We start from the raw sequence: 22601 nt of genomic DNA, 5'->3' as shown, positions 1-22601 counted from the left end.
TTGACACTGAAAAACTCAGGTACTTTTTGTAATGGAGTGCAAAAAGGAAATTGGGTCTACATTTATTAACTATCCCAGTTTTTTTAAAAAAACAGGATGGTGGAAAAACTATATGAGGGGATTCTGAAATTGCTAATAAAGATGGCCCCTACACACACACACACACACACACACACACACACACCCATGAAGAGAGCCAGGAGAATAAGCCCCGGATGGTAGGCAGTATGCTAAAAATAGTGCAGCAGTGGTGGTAGTGCTCTGTGTCTGGCTAGAGTGCTGAAACTCATGAGGGACATATTTATTTAGAACCTGATGCAGGTGTTTGGAGCCTGTGCAAGAGCCTGTTGTTAAGTAAGGCAGGAGCTTTAAAAGAAACAGAATAAACCATGTGGAAAACCCCAAAGGATCTGCTAGTGTGGAAGCAACAACCCAAGTGTCACAGGCTAGTGGTGAACTGAGTGTCTGTAGAGTCTGCTAAAACATAAAAAGATGCATTTCAGAAGCTGCAATTATAAGTGGTGGGGAGGTGTTATGGAAGGAAGAGATAGTGAAACACATTCAGAGCACAAAAGGACATCCCAGTAGGTGGAAGTGAAGTGTTAACTGAGACAAAGGGGATTTGGCACATAGCACAAAAGCTACAAGGAAGAGTCTTGGAAGAGAATGTGTGAAGATCTAGCAATGTAAACATGTCCTTCTAGGCGCCCAAGCAGATGACGCAGATCCTCAGAGCAACTGTCTCCTTACTTGTTTTAACTAAAATCTTTATTATTACAACAAACAAAATAAAATTCTCATTTCACACAGTCCAACCCCGTTTGAGAGCCCTGACCTGAAGCCCCTAAAGTCCCACAGCCCCACAGCATGCATATACAGGGGTCTGGGGAGAGGAAAGGGCCTCTAGCTGCATTCTCTGGTCCCAATGTTGGGGTCCTGCACCTCGTATAGAAAGGGACACCTGGGCAAGCTGAGCAGGACCAGAGCGTGGCAAGGGCTTCCATCTTGCTGCTGTGGCGTCTGCTGCACCTCTCTTTCCCCCAGAGACACCAGAAGGAGGGAGGGAGAGGAGAGAGCTGGTGAGATCGCTTTCCAATCCAAGTCCCTGGGCCTGACGGGCGGTCCCACAGTCCAAGAGTCACAGCTCATCCTCATCAAGTTTGGCAAGTCGGGCACAGCCTTGAGGGAAGCTCATATCCAGGACATCAGGGTCAGGGAGCAGGGGCCTCACATCGTCATCACTCGGAGTCTGGTAGGGACAGAGAAACAGCTCTGAAAACCTTCTCAGAAGCCTTTCCCGACACCATTGCCCATTAACACGCCAGCACTGTATATATCACAACTATAGCTCCAGGAAGTGAGCTGGCATGGAGAGGAATTCCTGCTGGTAGAAAACTGCTAGCCTGGGGTGGTGTGATAGCAGCACCCTGCCAAGAAATGGAAGCTCGTCCCACCACTGGCAACTCTTTGTACCTCCCTTGAAAGACCCACCCCACACTCTGAGGACTGCTGATTTCCCATGCCAAGCCATTTTAGCCATTACCAGGCGCTTGAGTTCAAAGCCCAACCTGAGAAATGAGTGTCAGTGACTTCACCAATGTTACAATCAGCGCCATGAGAATTCTATGCTTAAAAAAACAAAAGGCACCAAGCAAGCCAAGTTCCAGAACAAGAAAAGCTGAATTCCGTGACCACTAGTTGACACACACACACACACACACACACACACACACACACACACACACCACAAAATGCCAGAGTTAGGGACCCACCGAGGTGGGGACCAGGCAGGGTGTGTGACAGAGAGGGGGAGAGAAACTGCAACAAAACCAAGGATAAAAGAAATAGGAAGGATAGAAAAACAAAGCAACAACTTAGTGGGCATATCCCAATTCACTGTTAACATTTCATGGGTAGGATCTAGTCTTCCCTCTGATGAACTGGGCCCCTTCCTCAGCCCTACCCAAACTCACCGTGTGCAGTGACTTCGGCTGGGGGGCACTAGCAAGCTGCATCTCAGAGCTATCAGAAGGTATGTGCACTGGACCAGGCCCTGGAGAGCTTGGGCTGGGAGACGGCTAGGGGTGAAAGGCAGAGGGAGGTTAATTTGCAGAGAGAGGCCCAGCAATGAAACTAGGCTTAGCATTTTGGGAAGAACTCTCAATTTGGCACTGTAGCATGTGGGAAAATACCCCCTTGAAAAGGCATGTCGCTTTTCCTGAACACACACACACACAGAGAGAGAGATTGAAAACAAGCCATGCAAACTTCAGAGCTTCACTGGTCCCACAGTCAATGTAGTCAACAGTTTGAACTGGCAGAAAATAAAAAGTGTGGGTTCCAGAAGTCACCCCACTCTATAGAGCTCCATATGCATACATGTGAGGTTCTTGTATGCCGATGCAGGGGAAATAGTTCTCTGGATTAATTCATGAGGATCTGATCCTATACTCTATATACATGTTGTGTGGTCCCTGTCTTCTAACCCTACAATTTTTCCCAGATACATAGGGTGCCCTCACTTTGAACTCCTGTGCCTCATTATTTGTAGAGCTGCCCTATGTACAGGGCGTGGAATATACAATCTACATCTGTTTTGGGGCATTTCTTATTGATTGAATTAACAAAAAATTGAGTTTTTGTTAGCTAATGCAGACCACAACATTGTTCCTTTGCTTTTGCAGTGGCATGTGTACAACTTTTCAAAACAGCACATGCATATTTGTTAAACAAAAATATATTTATTCTGTTTTATGTATTTACATTTATATCCCACTCTTCCTCCAAGGAGCTCAGGGCAGCGAGATTATTTTTTATCATCACAGCCACCTTGTGAGGTAGCTTAGGTGGAGAGATAAGTGATAAGTCACTCAGTGCTTCATGGCTGTACAGGGATTTGACCCAGGTCCCAGTCAGGCACTTTAACCACTACACCACACTGGTTCTCATGCAGCACAAGTTGTAAACTACACATTTGTTACCTCAGAAGTTGCCGGCCCAGCCTCGCAAAGTGCCTAGTTCAATTGGGACCTTCATTCATTAGATGGATCTATAAAGAGAGTGATGACCTTCCTACCTTACCTCAACAGAGGCCAGATGCTCAGGTTGGGCTGGGCCAGGAAGGTAAAGAGAGGGCAGGGAGGCATTGTAGGTCTGCAGACTGGATCCCTTGCTCTGGTCCATGGAGACTGAAGAGCGGGGCCGGGCAGGTCCACTAGGCAGGGAGGGGTGCAAGGCCCCTGTCCGTCCAAGGCTGTGAGTCTTGCTCTCTCGACGCTGGTACTCTATGGGTGATTGCAGTGCTAGGGAGAAAATGGCAAGGGGCACTGAACTGCAAGTTCATAGATGTGGACACAAAATAGTTAAGAGTTCCAGAAGATAAGCTGTTAGTCTTCAGCAATAAAAGGATTATTCAGAGAACAAGAGCTGGTTCGCACAGGTTGATCATTTGTTGAGTGAAGCATTGAGTGATTCATTAGCCATCACAAATAATCTCCCCAGACAGAACTTTTGTATCACCCAATGCCAACTCAAATTTAATGCTTTTTCAGTTCACACACTCAGTTAAGAGTTATTCAGAACAAATCTACACATTATGCATGTGATTCTGGACTATACCATCTCCTACTGTAGGTGGGAGTAATACTTTTGAATGTTTCCTGCTAACTGGGCAAAGAGGCACTTTTTAAAGTGGTGGTTCTCTTTATTTAGCAAGGGGAGAGCAACTGGCCCTATCTACCCCCAGCACAGTATCCCTCCAGTGGCTGTTGCTGGTGTCTATCTTATGCTTATTTTTATATCATGAACCCTTGGGGGACAGGAAGCCATCTTATTCATTATTTCTCTGTGTGAACCGTTTTGGAACCCTTGGTTGAAAAGCAGTATATAAATATTTGTAGTAGTTGTAGTAGTAGCTCCCCCATGTGAGAAAATAAACCTGTAGTTTCCATGTAGGAAACTAGCATCTCAGGATTATACACTTAACACAGCCCTGTCCCAGATGTGTTAGTTTTATGACAAAGGAACATCTCTGTGGAAGCCGGCAAGGACGCGACTTGGATCAGGGCGCTCTCGTGTCCCTAGGGAACACACTCCTCGTTCTCCTCACAGGAACGGAGACATTATAGGCGTTCCTGCACGCTCCAGACAGTTAGAGGAGTAGGAGAGGGGAAGAGGAGAGAGGATGGAGGAAGCAAAGTGGAGTAAAAGATAAACAAATTCAGGTATAAGAACAGCAAGGGAAGATCAGAGAGAAGAGAAAGTCTGCCTGGAGCAATGCAGGACTGTAAGAACGGGGCGGGGTCATTCCCCTCAGGCTCTAGAGACTTCTGTCTTTCAGCTAACTAGCATAGTCCTGCCTTGGAGCATGGGAGGAGGATAACCCATCCAGATGGCCTGGACTGCAGCAACCGAGAAGTGTTAGTTTTACGACAAAGGAACATCTATGTAGAAAACTAGCATCTCAAGGTTACATATTTAGCACAGTCCTCTCCCTGCCTTAGTGATGTGTTTGTTTTACCACCCAGGAACATCAGAAGCTGCCTTATACCGAGTTAGACCATTGGTCCATCTAGCTTAGTATTGTTTGCTCTGATGGACGGCAACTCTCCAGAACTCCAGGAAGGCATTTTTCTCAGCCCTACCGGGAGATGCTGGGGATTGAGCCTGGGTGGGACCTTCTGCAAGTGAAGCAGATGCTCTATCCGTGAACTAGGTCTCCATCTCCAACCCCACATGCAGGGTGCTTTTTGCCTGGGGAAGCATTAAAATGATGGCAATGACCTTCTCCCCACCAGAAGTAGTACAGACCAGGGTACTACTGCCTCTCTCTATGTGATACGTAGAAGAGTGCTCTACCTTGGGATTTCAAAAACTCTACCCTTCAAAACCCATGTGTTGGTTGGTTTAATCCCTTAAGGGAAAGCACCACTTGTGCTTGAAATTTCTGGCAAGTTCAGATATGCATCTATGATAAGTCATTAAGTCATCACTTAACGATTTACCTGGTCTACATACACAAAAGAATGAGATAGGAAATGTGGTGTTAAAAGTCCTGAGATGACAGAATGGATTACATTGCTTCAGATTGTGGAGGAATCACATTTTTAGTACTTTCAATACATTAAAGAATTCCTTGCCAATAGTAAGCTACCATGCAGAGAGTAAGCTGAACTAGAATCTCTCTTTTTGAAGAGTTCTTTACTTGCAGGAAGCTTTTTAAATGTGGGAGTGCATCAAACATGGTCTCCTCCATCTGCAGTTGATACACTCCACTCTATCACCTGATCCTTCTGCGTGCATAGAGCAGTTCTCAACGATAAATCTTCAAGGGATTAAACAATGCTGAACAATATGCATGTGTGAATCAGGCCTTACTGAAAGGTTGCACATTCAAGAGCACTTAATGCAGATGGAGCAGTTACCACTTAGTGCTCTAATCAGCCTATTATACTCACAATCAGGATGAAACAAGGTGTGGGGGTTTCCGGCCCTTTAGTGCATGCTTCAGAAGTGGATTCTAATCTACTTTAGTGAGGGGGAATTTGAATTAATCAAAGCAGAGTACTGCAATAGGACCAATTTCTATTAATAATGGAATATGCAAGCTTTGGCATTACAAAAAGTTCTCCTTCAGGCAGCTCTTAAAGCAAAAGGCCAGTTCTAATGGCTTGCTCCTAGGCAAGGCAGAGATGAATGACCCTGGCAATAGTAGAGAACACTTTCTCCCACCAACATTATGCCTGTGTACTTTGTCCCATGAAACAAAATGGGATCTCCAGGGGCTCACCTCTTTGCACAGCCCTGTCAGCCCTGTCCCTTCATCTGCATATCTCCACCCTGGATTGTATTTCTTGGTCACACTAGGGCTTTTATACATTTCACACACACATACACACACGTATACAGGCTGAGGCACACTGGAAGAAAAAACATGTAATAGGTGGGGACAAAAAATACACTTTGATGGAGCAATAACATATACCTCATATATGATCGATAATAAAATATGATAATTTGTTTCACTATCAGATCATATTTAAATCTGATGAAAGGCAATCAAATTTGTTAATAAATTGTAATGTTCTTTGAAAATTTTCTCTTTGGCTCTTCTCATCTATGGCTGATTAAGGTTTCCATGATTTAACAAAGCATGTTGGGAACATCCCAGTATCTTTCACGTTCCTCTAAAAAGGAAGCTGGAGAAATATTGAGGTGTCACCCCTTGAGGAAAATTTGGTATAGACTGAGAAGGGGGCAATGTGTTTCCTGTAAAGTAGCCCTAGTGGGTCACTGTTGTGGACTGACCATCTTCAGCCCCCTACCATTGAGGAAGTCACGTTGTGTCTCCAAGATGAGGCTGATGTCGGCCACCCAGGCCTGGGCAATCTCTGGCGTTGCTGCCTGCAGTACATAACGGGTGGTGCCCCGTTCTGCGCCACGAGAGATCAGTGCAAATTTGCAGGGATCATTGTCCACACTGGGCTCCAGGCCCAAACAGCTCACCTGGAGTAGAGATGAACAGAGAAAAGATAAATATAATAGTAGTGGAGTTTGCCCAGTGACAGAGAGCACACATTTGAGCCTTATATAATTTTTTATCTTCACAGTAAGAAAAATTCTATAAAATGGACAGGCAGTCTTGTGGCTAGACAGTCAAGCCAAACAGCGTGGGGGGGGGGAGATGTATGTAGATATTTAAGAGAGCACCTTCTGCTTCAGGATCCCCACTGATTATTAAGATCTTTTGGAGAGCCCACCTGCGGTTGACTCTAAGTCAGGCCTGCTCAACTTTGGCCCCCCAGCTGTTTTTGAACTACCACTCCCATGATTCCCAGCCACAGTAGCCAATAGCCAGGGATTATGGAAGTTGTAGGCCAACATCTGCCGGAAGGCCAAAGTTAAGCAGCCCTTCCCTAACTCATCTAGTGAGAACTCAAGGCCAAGCTTTTTCTGTAGCCACCCTAAGGCTCTGAAATGAATTCCCTGTGGGTGTAAGAGCTTCCCCCATCTCTGTCAGCCTTTTAAAAAAGCTCTCAAGACTAATTTATTTAAGCAAGCCGACCAGTTGTAAGTTGGTTTTATTGCTGCTATTACATTTAAACTGTTTGAATGTTAAATGTTTTGATTTTTAACTGTGGTTTTAGTTTATTTTTGTAAACCACCATGGGACATTTCTGTGTGGTGGTATAGAAATGTAATAAAATAAACCTAACAAAAAAACAACAGCCCAAACCCCTGGTCATAGACCGAAATAAACTCCATCCATCCAATAAAATAAAATAAAATAAAATAGGCACTGTTCTGGAAAGGGTATGCTTTCCTAAATATAACCAAAGCTACAGGGCCAGCTCCAGGTTTTGGGGGGCCTTCAGGAAACTGACCTCCATGCCTAGAAAAGCTCCAAAAAGTATCACCCATAACAGGGAAGTCTCCAGTGTAGAAATCCCTGGGGCAGGACTCCAAGTACATCCTGTGCTTGGGTTTTCCACCACCAGCCCTCTAATACCTTGATGCTGCTCTTGAAGGCATATGTTGCGGGGGCATATGGACCACGCCGCCGCTCCAGGGTCTCGCTTAGGATGACAATCTGTTCAAAGAGAAAAATGTGGCGCTCACGACCCCGGGCTAGGATCCCGCTTGCCTGCTCCGTCACCCAGAAAGTGTCCTGCTGCAGCAGCTTTCCCTGTGCTGTCAGTTTCCCCTGGAGAAGAGAAGAAAGCTCCCAATGACTCATAAATCCTCATAAATGACAAAGAAACAGCCTCCCCTCCTTGAATAGGTCCTTCAGACCACCCATCACTGCAGGAGTCCAGGGGAAGGGTCATCCCCATGCTCTCCACTCCACCTAATTAACAAAGAAACTGCCTTCAGTTTAAAAGTGGATTGGGAAATCTAGGATAACCACCTAGTTCCCAAGGGCTCAGTGGAATTTCCACCTCAGCCCCAGAGCCCCAGAACTTACCTCAAAGCCCTGAAGACGTCCAACATTCATCATGTCATTGCAGCGCTTGGGAACAAAGCACATCACCTCCACGGCTTGCTGAAAAGCAAATAAGAAAGGGATTGGAGAGGATGCTGGGATGCACACTTATTTAGCAGCATGATGGCTAAATAAGTGTGTGTGCAAGGGCAACCACGGTAAGTATCTTCATCATTATCAAACCCAAGTAGTGCAGAGATGGGGGGAAACAGCATTGGACAACCTGCACCATGCCATTTGACGGAAAATGTTGGGAGATACTGTTATAGGCAGATACTGTTATACGAGGACTACTGGAACTATAAGGGGTACACCCCACGAGGCCTGGGAAGAACAGCAGAACCCTCACAAACCTCATCAGAAGGGCTTTAAGCTGAACCTGATGGGGAAGGGAGACAAAAGCCCAGCACCAAGGATAAAACCAAGTAACAGGGACAATAAAACATGTGCCAAAGGCAGAAGCAAACTAGGGGAGGGGGTGGCAGAAGATGGTGATACCCACAGTCCCTGCCCCCACCACGCCAATGTCTATACACTAATGCACAGTGTATGGGAAACAAAGAGAAGGAACTTGAAACCCTAAGGCAAATATGACCTGACAGGTATCACTGAAACATGGTGGGATGAGACTCGTGGTTGGAACATAGTACTTAACATAGTTGGAACATGGAATCTTAGGCAGCATGAGCAGAGGCACATTGCCCAGTTCACAAGAAGTGATAATTCCACTCTATTCTGCTCTGGCCAGCCCTCACTTGGAACACTGTACATTTCAGAAAGGATACAGAAGGATGGGTGAAGGCAGAGTGGGGTGGGAAGACAAAGGCTGCAAGATTGGCACCCATGCTTTCGACTCCTACCTCCAGCTGTTCTGTGTTCTTGCCAGCTTTGCCATAGTACTTCAAGAAATCCTGGAAAAATGGAAATAAACCAGTATGTTCTTACATCAGGGAGGAAAAGGGACATTTGTTAGTATTTGATGAGTGGCCAGGTTTGACTGGAACCAAGCTATATGCCACCATTTCTGAGTGTTGGGGGGTCTCCCTGAGGCTCTGGTGCACACAAGGCATGGAAAGGGAGCTAGATTTCTCATTTGATACACTGGGAACCCTACTGGAAATCCATGAAAGGAGCCCAGCGGCAGAGCTGAGAGAGACAGACTTAAAGGCAAGATCCAAAAGCCACCATTCTAGTAACACCTTAATTAGTACAGATCAAAATGGCATACCATCTTAAGCAAGTATTTGTGTTCTCCAGCACTCTTTATCAGGTTGGAGGCTAAATAAGGGGTAGGGAGGGGTGGGGGTGAGTGGGCAGCCTGGTATAATGCAACAGTCCTAAATGTCTGCAGTTTATTACAGTCTTAAGACAAACAAAAGACAGGCACTGAGTGAGTACACCCCAACCTTGCTCCACTCTCAGACCTCATTACAAAGTGACATTTTGGTCATTCCTCCTATTCTAAGATAACCACTCTGTCTACACAAACAAGATTTGCCAGAGATTTCAGCTCCGTGCCTTTGCTGACTCTCTTAGGCCCACTTGCCAGCGATAACTCCTCTGCTACTGTGATTACGCCTCTGAGGAGGGAGAGAGCGTTTGATCTTATTGAGGGATGTCCACTCTCAGTTTACTTTAACCTCTGATTCCTCCCTTGAATAGTGATGATATTATTACTAGCACATTAAACAAACAAACAAGAAGGCTCAAATACAATTTAAATAATTATAAAGATGATCAAATCTACATAAAATAAGTTTACACATTTAACAAAAGATTATAAAGAAAGTCCAGTTAATGAGAAACATATCCCATCTTTGCCATTTTACTAGAACATGTAATTAATTTGTTAATATGGCCATGAGGGTGAAACCCAACATTTTATGGTGTGATTTTTCATATTTGGAATTAAAGTTAACCTCAATATTTTGTTCAGCAAATTCTTGCAGTATGAGACAAATTCCCTATTGTTTTCTTGAAATGATGCTGTATTATATGTCAATAAAAACAGTCATTGCTCTAATTGCATAGAAGATCCCAAGATTTTCCCAAGACAATTGTTATCTCCCACCCCTACCCCGCAGTATTTCTCAGTCAAGAGCAGATCCACCTTTGGATCTTGGGGGCAGGGGGTGGGGGGGATATCCATTGGTCTTCAACTATTGAATCATGACCTAGAACTGGATTGCACACCAATTTAAGAAAGATATTATCAGCAAGACAACTTTTCTTTCTTTCTTTTGTTTAAGGGCCAACACGTGTTCTATGAGTGATCTGTGATTGACTCTCAGTTTTGTTTTGTTCTGCAATGAACTGTTGCCAAAGACAGTGGGGGGCTGACAGTTTGACTGGATGGTTGGTGCTGGAGAAGGGGATATTTAAGCCTTTTCTCTGCACCATAGTGTCATTTTACCCCACTAACTGGGAACCTTTGATGGCTCTCTTATAATTAGCAGAGCAACTGTTCCCATTCACTAGTAGCTATTGCAACCATTATAAATATAACAACTTTCTCTTTCAGTTTTACCCCAGGGAGTGGGGAATACCTTGGGAAAGAATGCTAATATTTCTTAATGACTTGTGATGGTCCCTTAAATGGGATAGTAGTGCTGTCCTTGGAACATCTTATTGTTCTGGGAAGTGGAGAGACAGTAACCATCTATACAAAAATACAATGGCATCCCAAGTAGATTGTGTTTGTACAGTTCTGCTTGCAGTCTATATATTTAATTTACTTAGCCGGCATACGTGCCCAGAATTTGGCGGTGGAACTCTCACGACAGGTTGCGAGAGTTCCGCCGCCAAAGGGCGAGAGTTGCAGGCAAGAAAAATGGCAGCGGGCGGTAATGGCAGGTGGCAAAACGGCCTGAGGAGGCGGGCTCGGATGGCCGCCAGGAGGCAGCAGGATGGCCTGGCCAGGTCAGGCGGTCCTGTCCCAGGTAATGACAAGGAGGCGGCGGCCCAGCCTGGCCTGGCCGTGGGGAGTGGGAGCGGGAGGTGGCGGCTGCAGGACAGCCAGAGTAGGCGCCGGTGAGAGGAGTGAGTGGGAAACAGCCGCCGGCACGAAGCCCCAGCTCCCATTGGAGGCCGGGGTGGGAGGGAAACGGGCAGTGCAGAGAACCCAGGAGAAGGTTCCCTGTTTGCCACCCAATGAGGTAAGATGCACAGTGCGAGTGCGGGGGGAGAGGAGGAGAGGAACAGGAGGGAGGACAAGAGAGAGGGGAGGAGGAGGGAGGGGGAGAGGGGTGGGAGGGAGGGGTCAGGGGGAGGACAAGAGAGTGTGGGGCAGGAGGGAAGGGGAAGGAGGGCAAGAGAGGGGGCAGGAGGGAGGGGCAGGAGGAAGGGGGAGGGAGGGCAAGAAAGTGTGGGGCAGGAGGGAGGAGAAGAGGAAGGAGGGAGAGGGAAGAAGGGCAAGAGAGTGCGGCAGGAAGGAGGGGGAGGGAGGGCAAGAGAGAGTGGGGCAGGAGGGAGCAGCCGGCCCCAAAGAACACACAGATGCTCTGTGCGGGTAGGCTAGTAAGGTAAGTAATCTGCTTCTCTCCAACTGGATACCATCTCATGAAGGATGCTGAATCACAGCCTTCTGCTTCCAGATCAGATAAGTGGAAAGAAGAAATGCAAGAAAAGAAAGGGAAAGGGAAAAGAGCAAAGAGGAATCCTCACTAAAGAGCTGAAGAATTATTTTATTGTGGGTGAAAAAGCAGGTTGCGGCTACACTTATAGGTAAATATCAAGGAATGGTTGCATGCATTCAGGCATGTACACATGTGGGCAAGCGTGCCTTTGCTGCCGTGTAATGTGTGAAGCAGGCCTAAGCATGGCTCCAAGTTCTGGAGGCAGGAACAACCACCATCCATTAGGTGGCAACAGAAGACCATCCAATGGAACAGCCACTCCTTTTGTGAGAGCTGGGTGGTTTTCTGCCCAGCGGGGAGGAGAACACATCTGCTGCAGGCCCTTCTCACCTTAAAACGAGAGAGAGAAAAAACACTAATCCTCCCCACCTGCCCCCACTGCTGTATCCTACAGGAAGCAACTCTATGCCAGAAGGGCACATAGTCTTCTGCAGACCCTCCTTAGCACTGCTAAGCCAAGGACTTCCTGTCACAGTCTGCCCTCTGTTGCCTTAGCTTTGGAGAACAACACTCCACCTCCCACTTCAGCACCTTCAGAAGCAGCTGGTATTTCATGATCCGCTGTACAGGTTTGATGAGCAAGTCGTTGAGCTGCAGACGGTGACCCAGTTCTTGCTTCAGTTCCTGGAAAGGAGAGAACAAAATGCTGTGGGCGATCAATAAGCTCACCTTCAAGTTCCCACCCACTCCATGGGGAATCCTCCAAAGCTCGCTGCCTCCCACATCCTCCTACTCACTTCCTGGGGAGACCCTCAACCCCTCCGTCTCATCCCAAGCAGCTTCGTGAGCAGATGAGAGCCAGTGTAGCTAGTGTGGCTAAAGAAACTGAGCTGTAAACTAGGAAGCCCACCCACTCACCTTACCGCGTAAACCTGCCCTGACCTCTGCCATGAAGTCACAAGGTGGCCTTAGGCAAGCCGCTTCCTCTCTCAGCTTCAGCAGGTGGCAGATACATGACACATCTGCAATATGCAAAGTGCTTTAAGCACATGCTTGGTATGCAGATGGTTCAGTCTTTGGCATCTCTAGATCTCTGCCGCTGTCTGAGTAGGCAAGCTAGATGGACCAATATACTAAATGCCCATCTAGTATAAGGCTGTTTCATAGGAACATTGGAAGCTGCCTTATACCAAGCCAGACCATTGGTCCATCTAGCTCAGTATTGTCTACACTGACTGGCAGCAGCTCTCCAAGGTTTCAGGCAGGCGTCTTTCCCAGCCCTACCTGGAGATGCTGCCAGGGGTTGAATCTGGGACCTTCTGCTTACAAAGCAGAAGCTCTACCACTGAGATACAGCCCCTCTATATGTGGTATAGTGGTTAGAGGCTTGGACTAGGATAGGGGAGACCTGAGTTCAGCCATGAAACTCACTGGGCGACTCTGGGCCAGTCACTTATCTCTCAGCCTAACCTACTTCACAGGGTTGTTGTGAGGAGAAACATAAGCACCGCTTGAGTGAAAGGAACTCTGATAGGTTGGGCAGGGGTGCCAAGGGACTGGGTGCAGTCCAGATTCCATCTCAGTGCAGAGAAGCCACAAGAGCATGTAATTCCCCACCCTAGAGAAAGACACTCCTTCCTCATTTAGCACAAGGGCAGACACTTCTGAGAAGGAGGGCAGTCTGGTAAACCAAGATAATAATAAATTGGCTGCTTCCTGCACCAAGGTCCGAGGTGCTTGGCTGCAACTTTCAGACTCACTCTCATGGCAGCTCCCACCTTGAAGCAAACGGTGCATGGGTTTCACATGTTATCATCTCTCCAAATACAGGCAGATTTGCAATGGTGTGGAAAAACCAACTGATGACCATTGCAGCACCTGCTATGCACAAATGGTTTCCCACAAGGTGAGAGGTGCTCGGTGAATGAATTTAGGAGAGGCTGCTGCCCTGGGGTTCCCCTGCATTGGCTCAGAAAGGAATGTGAACGGTCAGAAGACACAGGCAGAGGCTTCCCAGCAGGAGAGAGCCAGGCAAAGGGAGCCATGTGGCAGAAGTTGCAGCAGGGAGAAAGAAAACAAAATGGCAGTGAAGCCACACAACTCCTTACCTCAAAGTAGGTGTCAATGAACTCGGAGACAATATGCTCAGATTTGGGTTTGTTCTGACAGTAAACAACATACATGTGCAAACGGCGCTCCTGGAACACAGCAGGGACACAATTCAGCAAAACACTCACGACACATCCTAACAAGGCTGTTCTCTTGTGGCACCAGTGTATGTATCCATGCTCTGTATGTCAGCCAGTGTGTCTATAAAACCACTGGTGAAGAGTAATAAGACACACATGCACCCCGGAGCAGTTTTTACAGGGTTTCTTAATTTCTTAAGAAAAGAATGTCTGCACACCATGCAGTCCTTTTAAAAGGAAAAATAACATGCTCTATGAAATCACGTGGTGGGAAGTAACTACTCGCTTCCAATGCAATGCTTGGGCTATGTTTTTAAAGTTCTTTTTTCTAAAATTGGTTTAATAGAGTAAACAATCTGTAAGTATCTTTTTATCTGGACGTGCATATCCACTTCTTACCATAAATAACAAAGAGCCCTGTACTACCTTCAAAAGCTACACGATTTATTTGGGCATAAGCTTTAATGGGCAAAGATCCCATTTTGTCAGAAGAAGCCTTTTAAACAGGTAGGTGTATATATGCATATTACTTCGACAAGTACTTCAACATAGTAGAACCAAAGGGCCAAGGAAATGCAAGACATGGCAGTGGCAGTATCCCATTTCCAGTCAGAAAATAAATGAATACAGGATCTAATCAGAGTGGGAGTGACTACCATTGCCACATTTCTGGAATTTGATGTTATTTGCCATGTTTAAAAACTTGCTTAAAAACAGTACAAAGTTATCTGTGTAATGTTTCAATATTTCAAGATTTTAAAAAACTAACAAACACCAATTTGCCTTTGAACAGTGTGCACCCCACTCTTCTCCATCACATTTAGAAACATATTTTATTAAATTGTTCCTTCAAAGAAAAAAAAAAAGACTAAAGGAAGTAGCGGCAATTAGAAGTTAGGTAACCAACCCTTCCCCCTACATTTGGACAATTCTCAAGCTACTGTTGCTAAATCTGGTCTAATGTTACAATCGCTGTAAGAGGGAAATCACTGTCATTTCTCTGTAGAAATTATTATCTTTACACAGTTTTCAATGCAAACCTCCGTGTTCAAAGACAACATATCTCTGGCTAACAAATGCTTGAGGCAAACAACAGGGGATGGATCTCATCATAATTCCCCGTGTCTAGCATCTGGTTGGACACTGTCTGAAAATAATACACAGATCTATGTGGCCATAAGAATATAAAAAGGCCACTGCTGGGGCAAACCAAACTAGCCAGCATTCTGCCTCCAGCTGTGGCTAGTAAACTAGCTAGCATTCTGCCTCCAGCTGTGGCCAGCCAGATGCTTCTGGGAAGCTTACACAGCATGACTACAGCAACCTTTCCCTGCTGTCTGTTCCTGGTATCTGCCTCATGCCTCTGAAGTTCCATTCAGCAATCATGTCCCAGCAGCAAAGACTCACGTGCTTTATGAACAATTCAGCCAGCAGATCAGGGTCCTCCAGACACTTCTCTAGCTGCTTGAGGAAATAACTGGGATGGGGAACAAGGAGGAAAAGAAGTGGTGTGAAATACACAGGGCACGTTCTCCCCTGCACACCGCCCGGACTGTTCTTGCATTCCATTCCATGGTTGCTAAGCCCAAATGTTTCCTAGGGATGGCTCATTAACTAGTGCAACTTCTCCCAGGACTGTGCAATAGGAGAGGGACAGAGTCATCCATTGATTCCCAGGATGGGCCCCCTCCCCCACCTACGTCCCCTTGTCCCGTTCATTTCACGTATCCCCAAGAGGAGCCAACACCAGTAGAAGGGGCTTTGATGATATACCAAAGGGACCACATTCAAAGGTTCCCATATCCATTGCATGCCCTGCACCCAGATATGGGTGCTCACCCACTCACTCTTTGTGCCAGTCGTAGATCTGGTGGATGTTCCCAAATATGATCTTGTCCTTGCCCTTCATGCCTTCGGGGGTGCCACGTGCATTTATGGTTGCCATATAGCCCTGTAGAAGTCAGAAGAGGGGAGCTAGAGGAGCCTGCCTGCTTCCTCTTACAGTTCAAGGAGGCACCAGGAGGGAGGGAGTTGGGGTTAGAGTTAAGGTAACGCTGGGGTTTGGACTGGATCAGCACCCAGAGGGAGAGTGCAAAGGATGGACACCAATTAAGGACTTGTTTTGTGTTACCTAATGGCCTTAACCTTGGAGTTGGGGAGAGACCAGCCACACCAGGGATATTGCAAGTCTCTTCCCTAAATTCTCCTTTTCACTAACCAAGGATTCCAAAGTTTGGTCTAAAGGCACATGAAGCGTGCAAGTTTGCTGAATCTAAGCAGAATTAGGTGTGGTCTGTGCTCTGCACCTGGGAAGCTCATGCACGTCACCTTGGGTTTCATCAGGGAGAAATGTGAGACATAAGTAATACAAAATAAGTCTTTAGACCTTGTCTTTGTAGAGATATAGGATGGCTTCACATGTAACGGTAGCAAGTAAAGTGTTGCTAACTGCCAGTTCCTGGAGAGCTGCCAGTTCCCTGTCTTTCCTGACAACCCCCCACCGCCCCACAGCCACACAGTGTGGGTTGGATGGCCATGCAACTTCAAATCTTGGCTTCAGAGCCAGGTGCCCAGAGGGAAGAGCTGCTCGACTACCCAGCACTGATGGGTTTGGATGACATGAAAAATGGGGAACTAGCAGCTTGCTGGGAACATTGCTTGCTGGGAACTGGTGGTTGGTGGCACCTTACTTGTAGGGATGTGCATGAACCTGTTTGGAGGCCCTTTTACGGGCCTCCAAACAGGGTCGAACACCACGGGGGATGGTGGTTGAAGTTCGAAGCCAGGGGGGTGCCACTTTAAGGGTGGGGGAGGGTGCACTTACCTCTCCACCCTCTTTTTTCCCGCCAGCACTCGGTTTCCATACAAGCCTTCGGGGCAACAGTGTACTTCCCTGCCTCCCCTTCCCCCTCTTCGGCCGGAAGTACCGGGTGCGCACACGTGCCAACGCGTGCACAAGTACTTCCTGCCACTTCCGGCCGAAGAGGTGGAAGGGGCGACAGGGAGGTACACCGCTGCCCCGAAGGCTTTTACGGAAACCGAGTGCCAGCGGGGGGGAAGTGGGGGGAGGGGTAAGTGCATTCTCCCCCGCCCTTAAAGTGGCAACCCCTCACCCCCTCAAGCCACCCCCACCCAGTTCCGTGCACACCCCTACTTACATGCTGCCATTACTTGTGAAGCTGCCCAAAAGAGAAAGGATGCAGGCAGTATTTTATCAAACTGCCCAGTAAAAGGGTCCAGTTTCCTGCTCCTGTCTTCTAGGGTTCTGGCCAAGTAGCATAATGGCACTGGGGTGACTGAGAAGGTACGTTAGGAGAGTAATGATGCCCTCCCAGTGCTGGTGACAGGTTTCTTGGGCCCTTGGCCAAGTGCCTTTGCAGACCCCCTCAATGGCAGCGGAGAGGGCAGCTGAAGTGGTGGTTGCAGTCTTTGTTTTAACCCATGATGCAGTGCTCCTGCTGCTGCATCATTGGGTGCAGTAGTGGAGGCACTGCATTATAGGTCAAGGAAGATGGTGGCTGCCAGCAGAGCTGCCAAAGCTCTGAGCCTGTTACTAGTGCCACTGCTAAGGTAAATCCCCACAGATATTTGGGGAAGGGTTACCTTGGCTAAAGTGGCAGCGGCTTGGAGCACTTTTCAGCTGCCAGATGCTGGCAGTTGACATCTTTTTTTACCAGGGCCTCAGAGACTGGCCATGGGCCCTGTGCCGGCCTTAAACCCTTCAGGTCATTGCCTGAGTTGACTAGGCTAGCCCTCTGACCTGCTAACTTTCTCTCTGCCTCAGGGCTCCACAACTTTGGCCCTTCTGCAGATGTTGGAAGCTGTACTTCAACAACACCTAGAGGGCTAAAATTGTGCACTCCTGCTCTATCTCATGGCACTGACCAAGGAAACAAGCAGTACATTTCACTTTCCAATTAAAGCCGTCATCTTGCACCAATTGGCTATGGCTGCGTTTGCTTGCTGCATTTATTGCCCGCTATGGTGGGATAGCCAGTTATTTTTCTGGCTTGAGAACAAATTAGTGAGCACAGGGCCTTTATTTTTCCAGCTTGAGAACATTTTGGTGGATATATGGCATTTACTTTTGCAATTTTATTAAGATAAAATTGCATGTTATGTTCTTTAAATGTTATTATTTTATTGTTAGTTTTATTATTCTTAAACATGTAAGCTGCACTGAGGGAACTGTATTTTTAAAGGCAGGATAAAAATATGTAAATAAACTAAGAGCAAGTTTTTAAAATGAAATCATTTTAATTTAAATGTACTAGATTACTTTTACTTAGGCACTGCTATTTTCATTTTCACATTGACTTACAATGACCCAGGCCCCTTCAGTCCCAGACCACAACATTTCTAACTATGGAATTGGGAAAATCTAAGGGTTTTTATATATATATATAATTTGCTATGGTTAGACAAAGAGAAGTTAAAAGGCAGAATGGGTTGAGTGCCTAATTTGGGCGAAAAGGGATGCTCGAAGTGTAAACTTTAAACAAGGTTGGTGTAATATGTCATTTAAAACATTTAAATGTGCAATAATAGAAGCTCATACAAAATGCATACTGCATATTAAGGGGGGGAAATGCAAAAGTATTCAAGTAAGCCAACATCCTAAGTAGCTAAGTCAAGGAGGCTATAAAAGGCAACATGATTTTCATTAAAAAGGCGGACGCCTTGCTCAAGCGGGGGGCGGGGGGAATAGCACAAATTTGGCAAGCCAAATGTAGATAGATGTTCAAACTGGAAAGAGACAAAAAAGAACTTGAAAAGCAAATTGCTAAAGATATTAACAGAGGCATATCTAGGGAAAATAGAGCCTAGGGCAAGCACTGAAATTGCGCCCCCTGTCCAAACATCTGACACCCATCTTTCAGATAACTTTACCATAATATCAGCTGAAAAATACAAGTCAAGCTCGTTAATCTTTTAATCTTTCAAAAACTATTTAGCAGTGGATGTAGCCAGACCAAAAAATGCTGGAAAACTACAAATTTCAGTATGCTGGGGCTCATGAAATACCCAAATACTATGTGGAGGTATACTTGGAAAACTAAACAGAAGTGCCTGTCTAATTCTCTACTAAGCATTGTAGCATCACTATTACATAAGTTTTAAAAATAAATGGAGAATTTGCCTTTTCCCAGATACTCTGAAAATAATTAAAGGATATGCAGAGTAAACTGTGTCACTGCTTGGAATATATTCTAGTCTTTCAGAAAGACAGTTAAAATGAGAGAAAGAGAGCAAGAAACTCCCAGTGGGCCTTAATACTAAGGATTTCATACTGATTCAAGGACAAACTCACCGTTAATAGCCATATTATTAAGACATCACATTTAACTCATTTATCACAAGAAGCAAAGTAAGAGCAAATGAATACAATCCTAGCTCATAAGCTTCAGCTCAGTATTCACAAGCCCTTATTCTCTGTACATAGTGCTAATCTGAATATGTGTACAGTGACTTATATTATATTAATTTTTTTTTATTTTTTTTAACCTGTAGCCCCTTTGGGGGGCTTTCTAAGGGCCGTGAGGGGGTCTGCAAAGGTTCCCCCTCTCCCCACTGGCCTCTAGGGCCTCACAGGGACCATTTGACCATGTGCGGTGGCCATTTTTAAAAATAACTTTTTTTAAAAAAATGGCCGCTGAAAACAAGATGGCCACCACACATGCTCAAATGGCCTCTGCGAGTCCTGGCATGGCCTAGGGCCTCACAGAGGCTATTTGAGCATGCATGGTGGCCATTTTGTTTTGGGGGGCTTTTTTTTTTTTAACCTTTTTAAAAAAAATTCAAAAATGGCGCCCCCTTCAAGTGGCACCCGGGGCACGTGCCCTGCCTGCCCCACCCTAGATACGCCCCTGGATATGAAAAACCTCAGCAGAAATTTCTTTTAAGTATTTCGGAAGCAGGAAACCAGCCAGAGAAGCCATAAGATCATTACATGACAAGGATGTAAAAGGAGCTGCTAAGGGAGACAAGAAAGTTGCAGAGATACTGAAGAAATTGTTTGCACCAGTCTTCACTTCAAAAGATGCTGGAAGGGCATCTGAGCTGGAACCATAGTCTTTTAGACCGATTGACAAAATGAAAGGAATAGGTTTGGGGGGCAGATGGCTTTCACTCAAAAGTCTTTAAGAACAGATGTGGAACTCCTGAATAATGGTGTCACCAATATGTGTGACACCACTAAAATCAACCTCATTACCAGAGGACTTAGAAGGTGGCCAATATATTATTAAACTTTTAAAAAAAAGAACCAAGGAGGATCCAAGAAATTATAGACCTGTCCCAAGTGTACTGATGGAAAGGATTATTACCCCAGCTAACTGAGCAAAGATACACCTTTTAAAGTTGTGTTTCTCTTACATTTAGCACGGGCAGAGCAACTGGCCCTATCCAACCCCAGCACGGCATCCCTCCAGTGGCTGCTGGTGGTATCTGCCTTATGTTTCTTTTTAGATTGTGAACCCCTTGGGGACAGGGGACCATCTTTCTTATTTATGTATTTTTTTCCTATGTAAACAGCTTTGAGAACTTTGGTTAAAGAGCAGTATAGAAATATTCGTCATCATCATAGTAGGGCTACAACTGTGAAACATACAGAAGAACAAGCCTTGCTGAGGAAAAATTAGCATAGCCTTCTCCAACAATAAACTTAATAATAATAAAAAACATCTCCAAGGAAAGTTCTGCCTCATTAACCTTTTAGAATTCGGTGAGGGCATCAATCAACATGTAAAAATGGGTTAACCAATGGGCCCTTGGCTTTTCTAACAGTTTTTGGCAAAATTCCTCAACAAAGCACCCTAAGGAAATTTAGAAATCATGGGGAGGAAAGGTGGGTCCATTTATTTTACAATTCTTATATAAACCAATTTTCAGTCAAAATGTTTCTCAGAGTGGTTCACAGGAATAAAATCAGGTTTATCAGCATATGAGATTGCCCTCATGATGACAGGCAGATTGGTGACTGGTTCAATGAAAAGAAAGAGAGGGTAGGAATAAATGAACAACTTTCACCACTGAGGCAAGTAAACAGTGGGGCTTCCCACTGTACAGGATCTGTACAGGAATATCAGAAATCTGGGGTCAGGAGTAGGGATGTGCCGGAATGCAATTCGACAGCACAACCCCTTCAAAATGGAGGCAGGAGAGCAGGTCCATCCCTGCTCCTCCTCTGCTTGCCCCAATTGCCATACTTGCGGCACTCTCCCACCCCCAGATATCAGCACATGCCAGTGGTGCTCTCCCCCAGTTGCCCCCACACAGCACCAGCATGTGCACATGGCCGCCGTGCATGCGCAGAGGCCATGTGCGTGCCGGCGCCATGTGGGGGCAGTTGGGAAAGTGCCGCCGGCAGGCACGGATTCCTGAGGGGAATGCCGCGAGTACAGCAATGGCGAGCAGAGGAGGAGCAGGGATGAGCCGGCTCTCCTCCATGTGAAAGCGGCTGTGGAAGCCCTCCGTTTTAAAGGGATTGTGCTGTGATTTGGATGCTGCGTCGCATTTTGGCAGACCCCTAATCAGGAGTAAATAGGGAGGTATGCAAGACTGCAAATGACAATAAATTATTCAAGATAATGCAAAGTAACAAATCAAATTTTATGTAAGCAGCTATATGCACGAAGCTGCCTTATATTGCCTCAGATCCATTAGTCCATCTAGTTCAGTACTGTCTACTCTGTCTGACAGAAGCTCTCCAGAGTTTCAGAGGGAATCTTTCCTGATCTGGAGAAGCGAGGGATTGACTTTGGGTCCTTATACATACAAAGCACATGTTTTGCCACTGAGATGTGGCTCATCCCCAGCTGTAAACTGATGCACTCTGGGACAAGAATCTTAAATTAACATGAATGCACACACAGAGATGAGGTCTAAACTGACTGAAGCAACCCAGAAAAGCGGGAGCCATAGTAAAAAATTGACTATAGCTCAATAAGCTATACTTTGAAACAAACTATTCAGTATGACAAATGATTAAGAAAGGGACTGATGCTACAGAAGTAGATCTATACATTTAGATCCCAACATTTAGCATTTTTGAGATCGTCATCCTATCTCAAAAAAACAGTATCACAGAGCAGAATGCACAGAAAAAAGCAACTAGTTATTGAAGGATTAAGCATCTTCCTGAAAAAGAAATACTAGGGGCATTTTAGATGAGCAAAAAAATGTGACTAAAGAGGAACAAAGCTGAGGTTTATAAAATATGATAGTGTGGTGAATGAAAATACAGAAAAGTCATTCTCAAAACCCTAGCATTTGATGACAGCTTATAAAACTGACTGGCAGCAAATTCAGCACAACCCGCCCCCCCAAGCATGTATTCATATCTAATTAAGTTATTGAATGTAATGGGGTGGTCACTAGCACAGATACTGTTTATATAGGTATCCCCATATACAGGAACCCCTGCTAACTGAACAAAGAACAACTCTTTTATATTTAGCAGGGGGAGAGCCCGGCAGAGTGTCTAGAAGAGACTTTAATGTGGTCTGACAAGCCAATTCTCATGTTCTCGCCTTTTTATTAGCAGCATTAAGGACATGTAGGAACACAATATTACTGGAAGTTATGAGAAAGGGGAAGGTACCTAGGTATGTCAATGATATTCTTTATCTGAAAATTGGAAACCTTTGTGTCATTATCACATTTTCACTAACTGTGAGAACCAGAAATTTGGAACTTTTAAAAACAACAACACGATACCCGAGACACTTAGGGGTCCAAATAAAGTTCTAGACCAGTTTATGCAAAATTTCATGTGTGCAGAGTTAATGATGATCATTGGCAGATCTGGCCAATGATACTGCCAAGTGAAGTGCAGTGGAATGGAAGTGTTTGAAA

General features: G+C 45.6%; 1 protein-coding gene and 1 non-coding gene across 9 annotated transcripts in view; both read right to left on the bottom strand.

Moving 5' to 3' along the window:
• Window positions 1-750: 750 nt before the first annotated feature.
• The window catches only part of ARHGEF25 (Rho guanine nucleotide exchange factor 25), a 114288-nt gene continuing 92437 nt past the window's right edge, over window positions 751-22601 (bottom strand). For 5 of the 8 annotated variants that reach the window (XM_053292205.1, XM_053292210.1, XM_053292209.1 and 2 more), the window contains 11 exons: window positions 15593-15696; window positions 15153-15222; window positions 13665-13754; window positions 12148-12240; window positions 8842-8892; window positions 7964-8041; window positions 7508-7702; window positions 6324-6504; window positions 3082-3302; window positions 1974-2078; window positions 751-1249 (listed from right to left, as the gene is read on the bottom strand). In XM_053292205.1, the coding sequence (XP_053148180.1) occupies window positions 1139-1249; window positions 1974-2078; window positions 3082-3302; window positions 6324-6504; window positions 7508-7702; window positions 7964-8041; window positions 8842-8892; window positions 12148-12240; window positions 13665-13754; window positions 15153-15222; window positions 15593-15696 (1299 nt within the window). In that variant the 3' untranslated portion in view covers window positions 751-1138. Of the gene's footprint in view, window positions 1250-1973; window positions 2079-3076; window positions 3303-6323; window positions 6505-7507; window positions 7703-7963; window positions 8042-8841; window positions 8893-12147; window positions 12241-13664; window positions 13755-15152; window positions 15223-15592; window positions 15697-22601 lie in introns of all 8 variants that reach the window. The other 3 variants (XM_053292208.1, XM_053292206.1, XM_053292207.1) reach the window with 3 other exon arrangements.
• On the bottom strand, window positions 12845-12916 carry TRNAT-UGU (transfer RNA threonine (anticodon UGU)). Its single transcript has one exon. It is a non-coding gene; the product is annotated as a tRNA-Thr (tRNA).

The sequence above is a fragment of the Hemicordylus capensis genome, chromosome 2, assembly GCF_027244095.1.
Source record: "Hemicordylus capensis ecotype Gifberg chromosome 2, rHemCap1.1.pri, whole genome shotgun sequence".
In the NCBI taxonomy this organism is placed as follows: Eukaryota; Metazoa; Chordata; class Lepidosauria; order Squamata; family Cordylidae; genus Hemicordylus; species Hemicordylus capensis.
The sequence above is the reverse complement of the archived record's forward strand: the minus strand, read 5'-3'. Positions and strand labels throughout refer to the sequence as shown.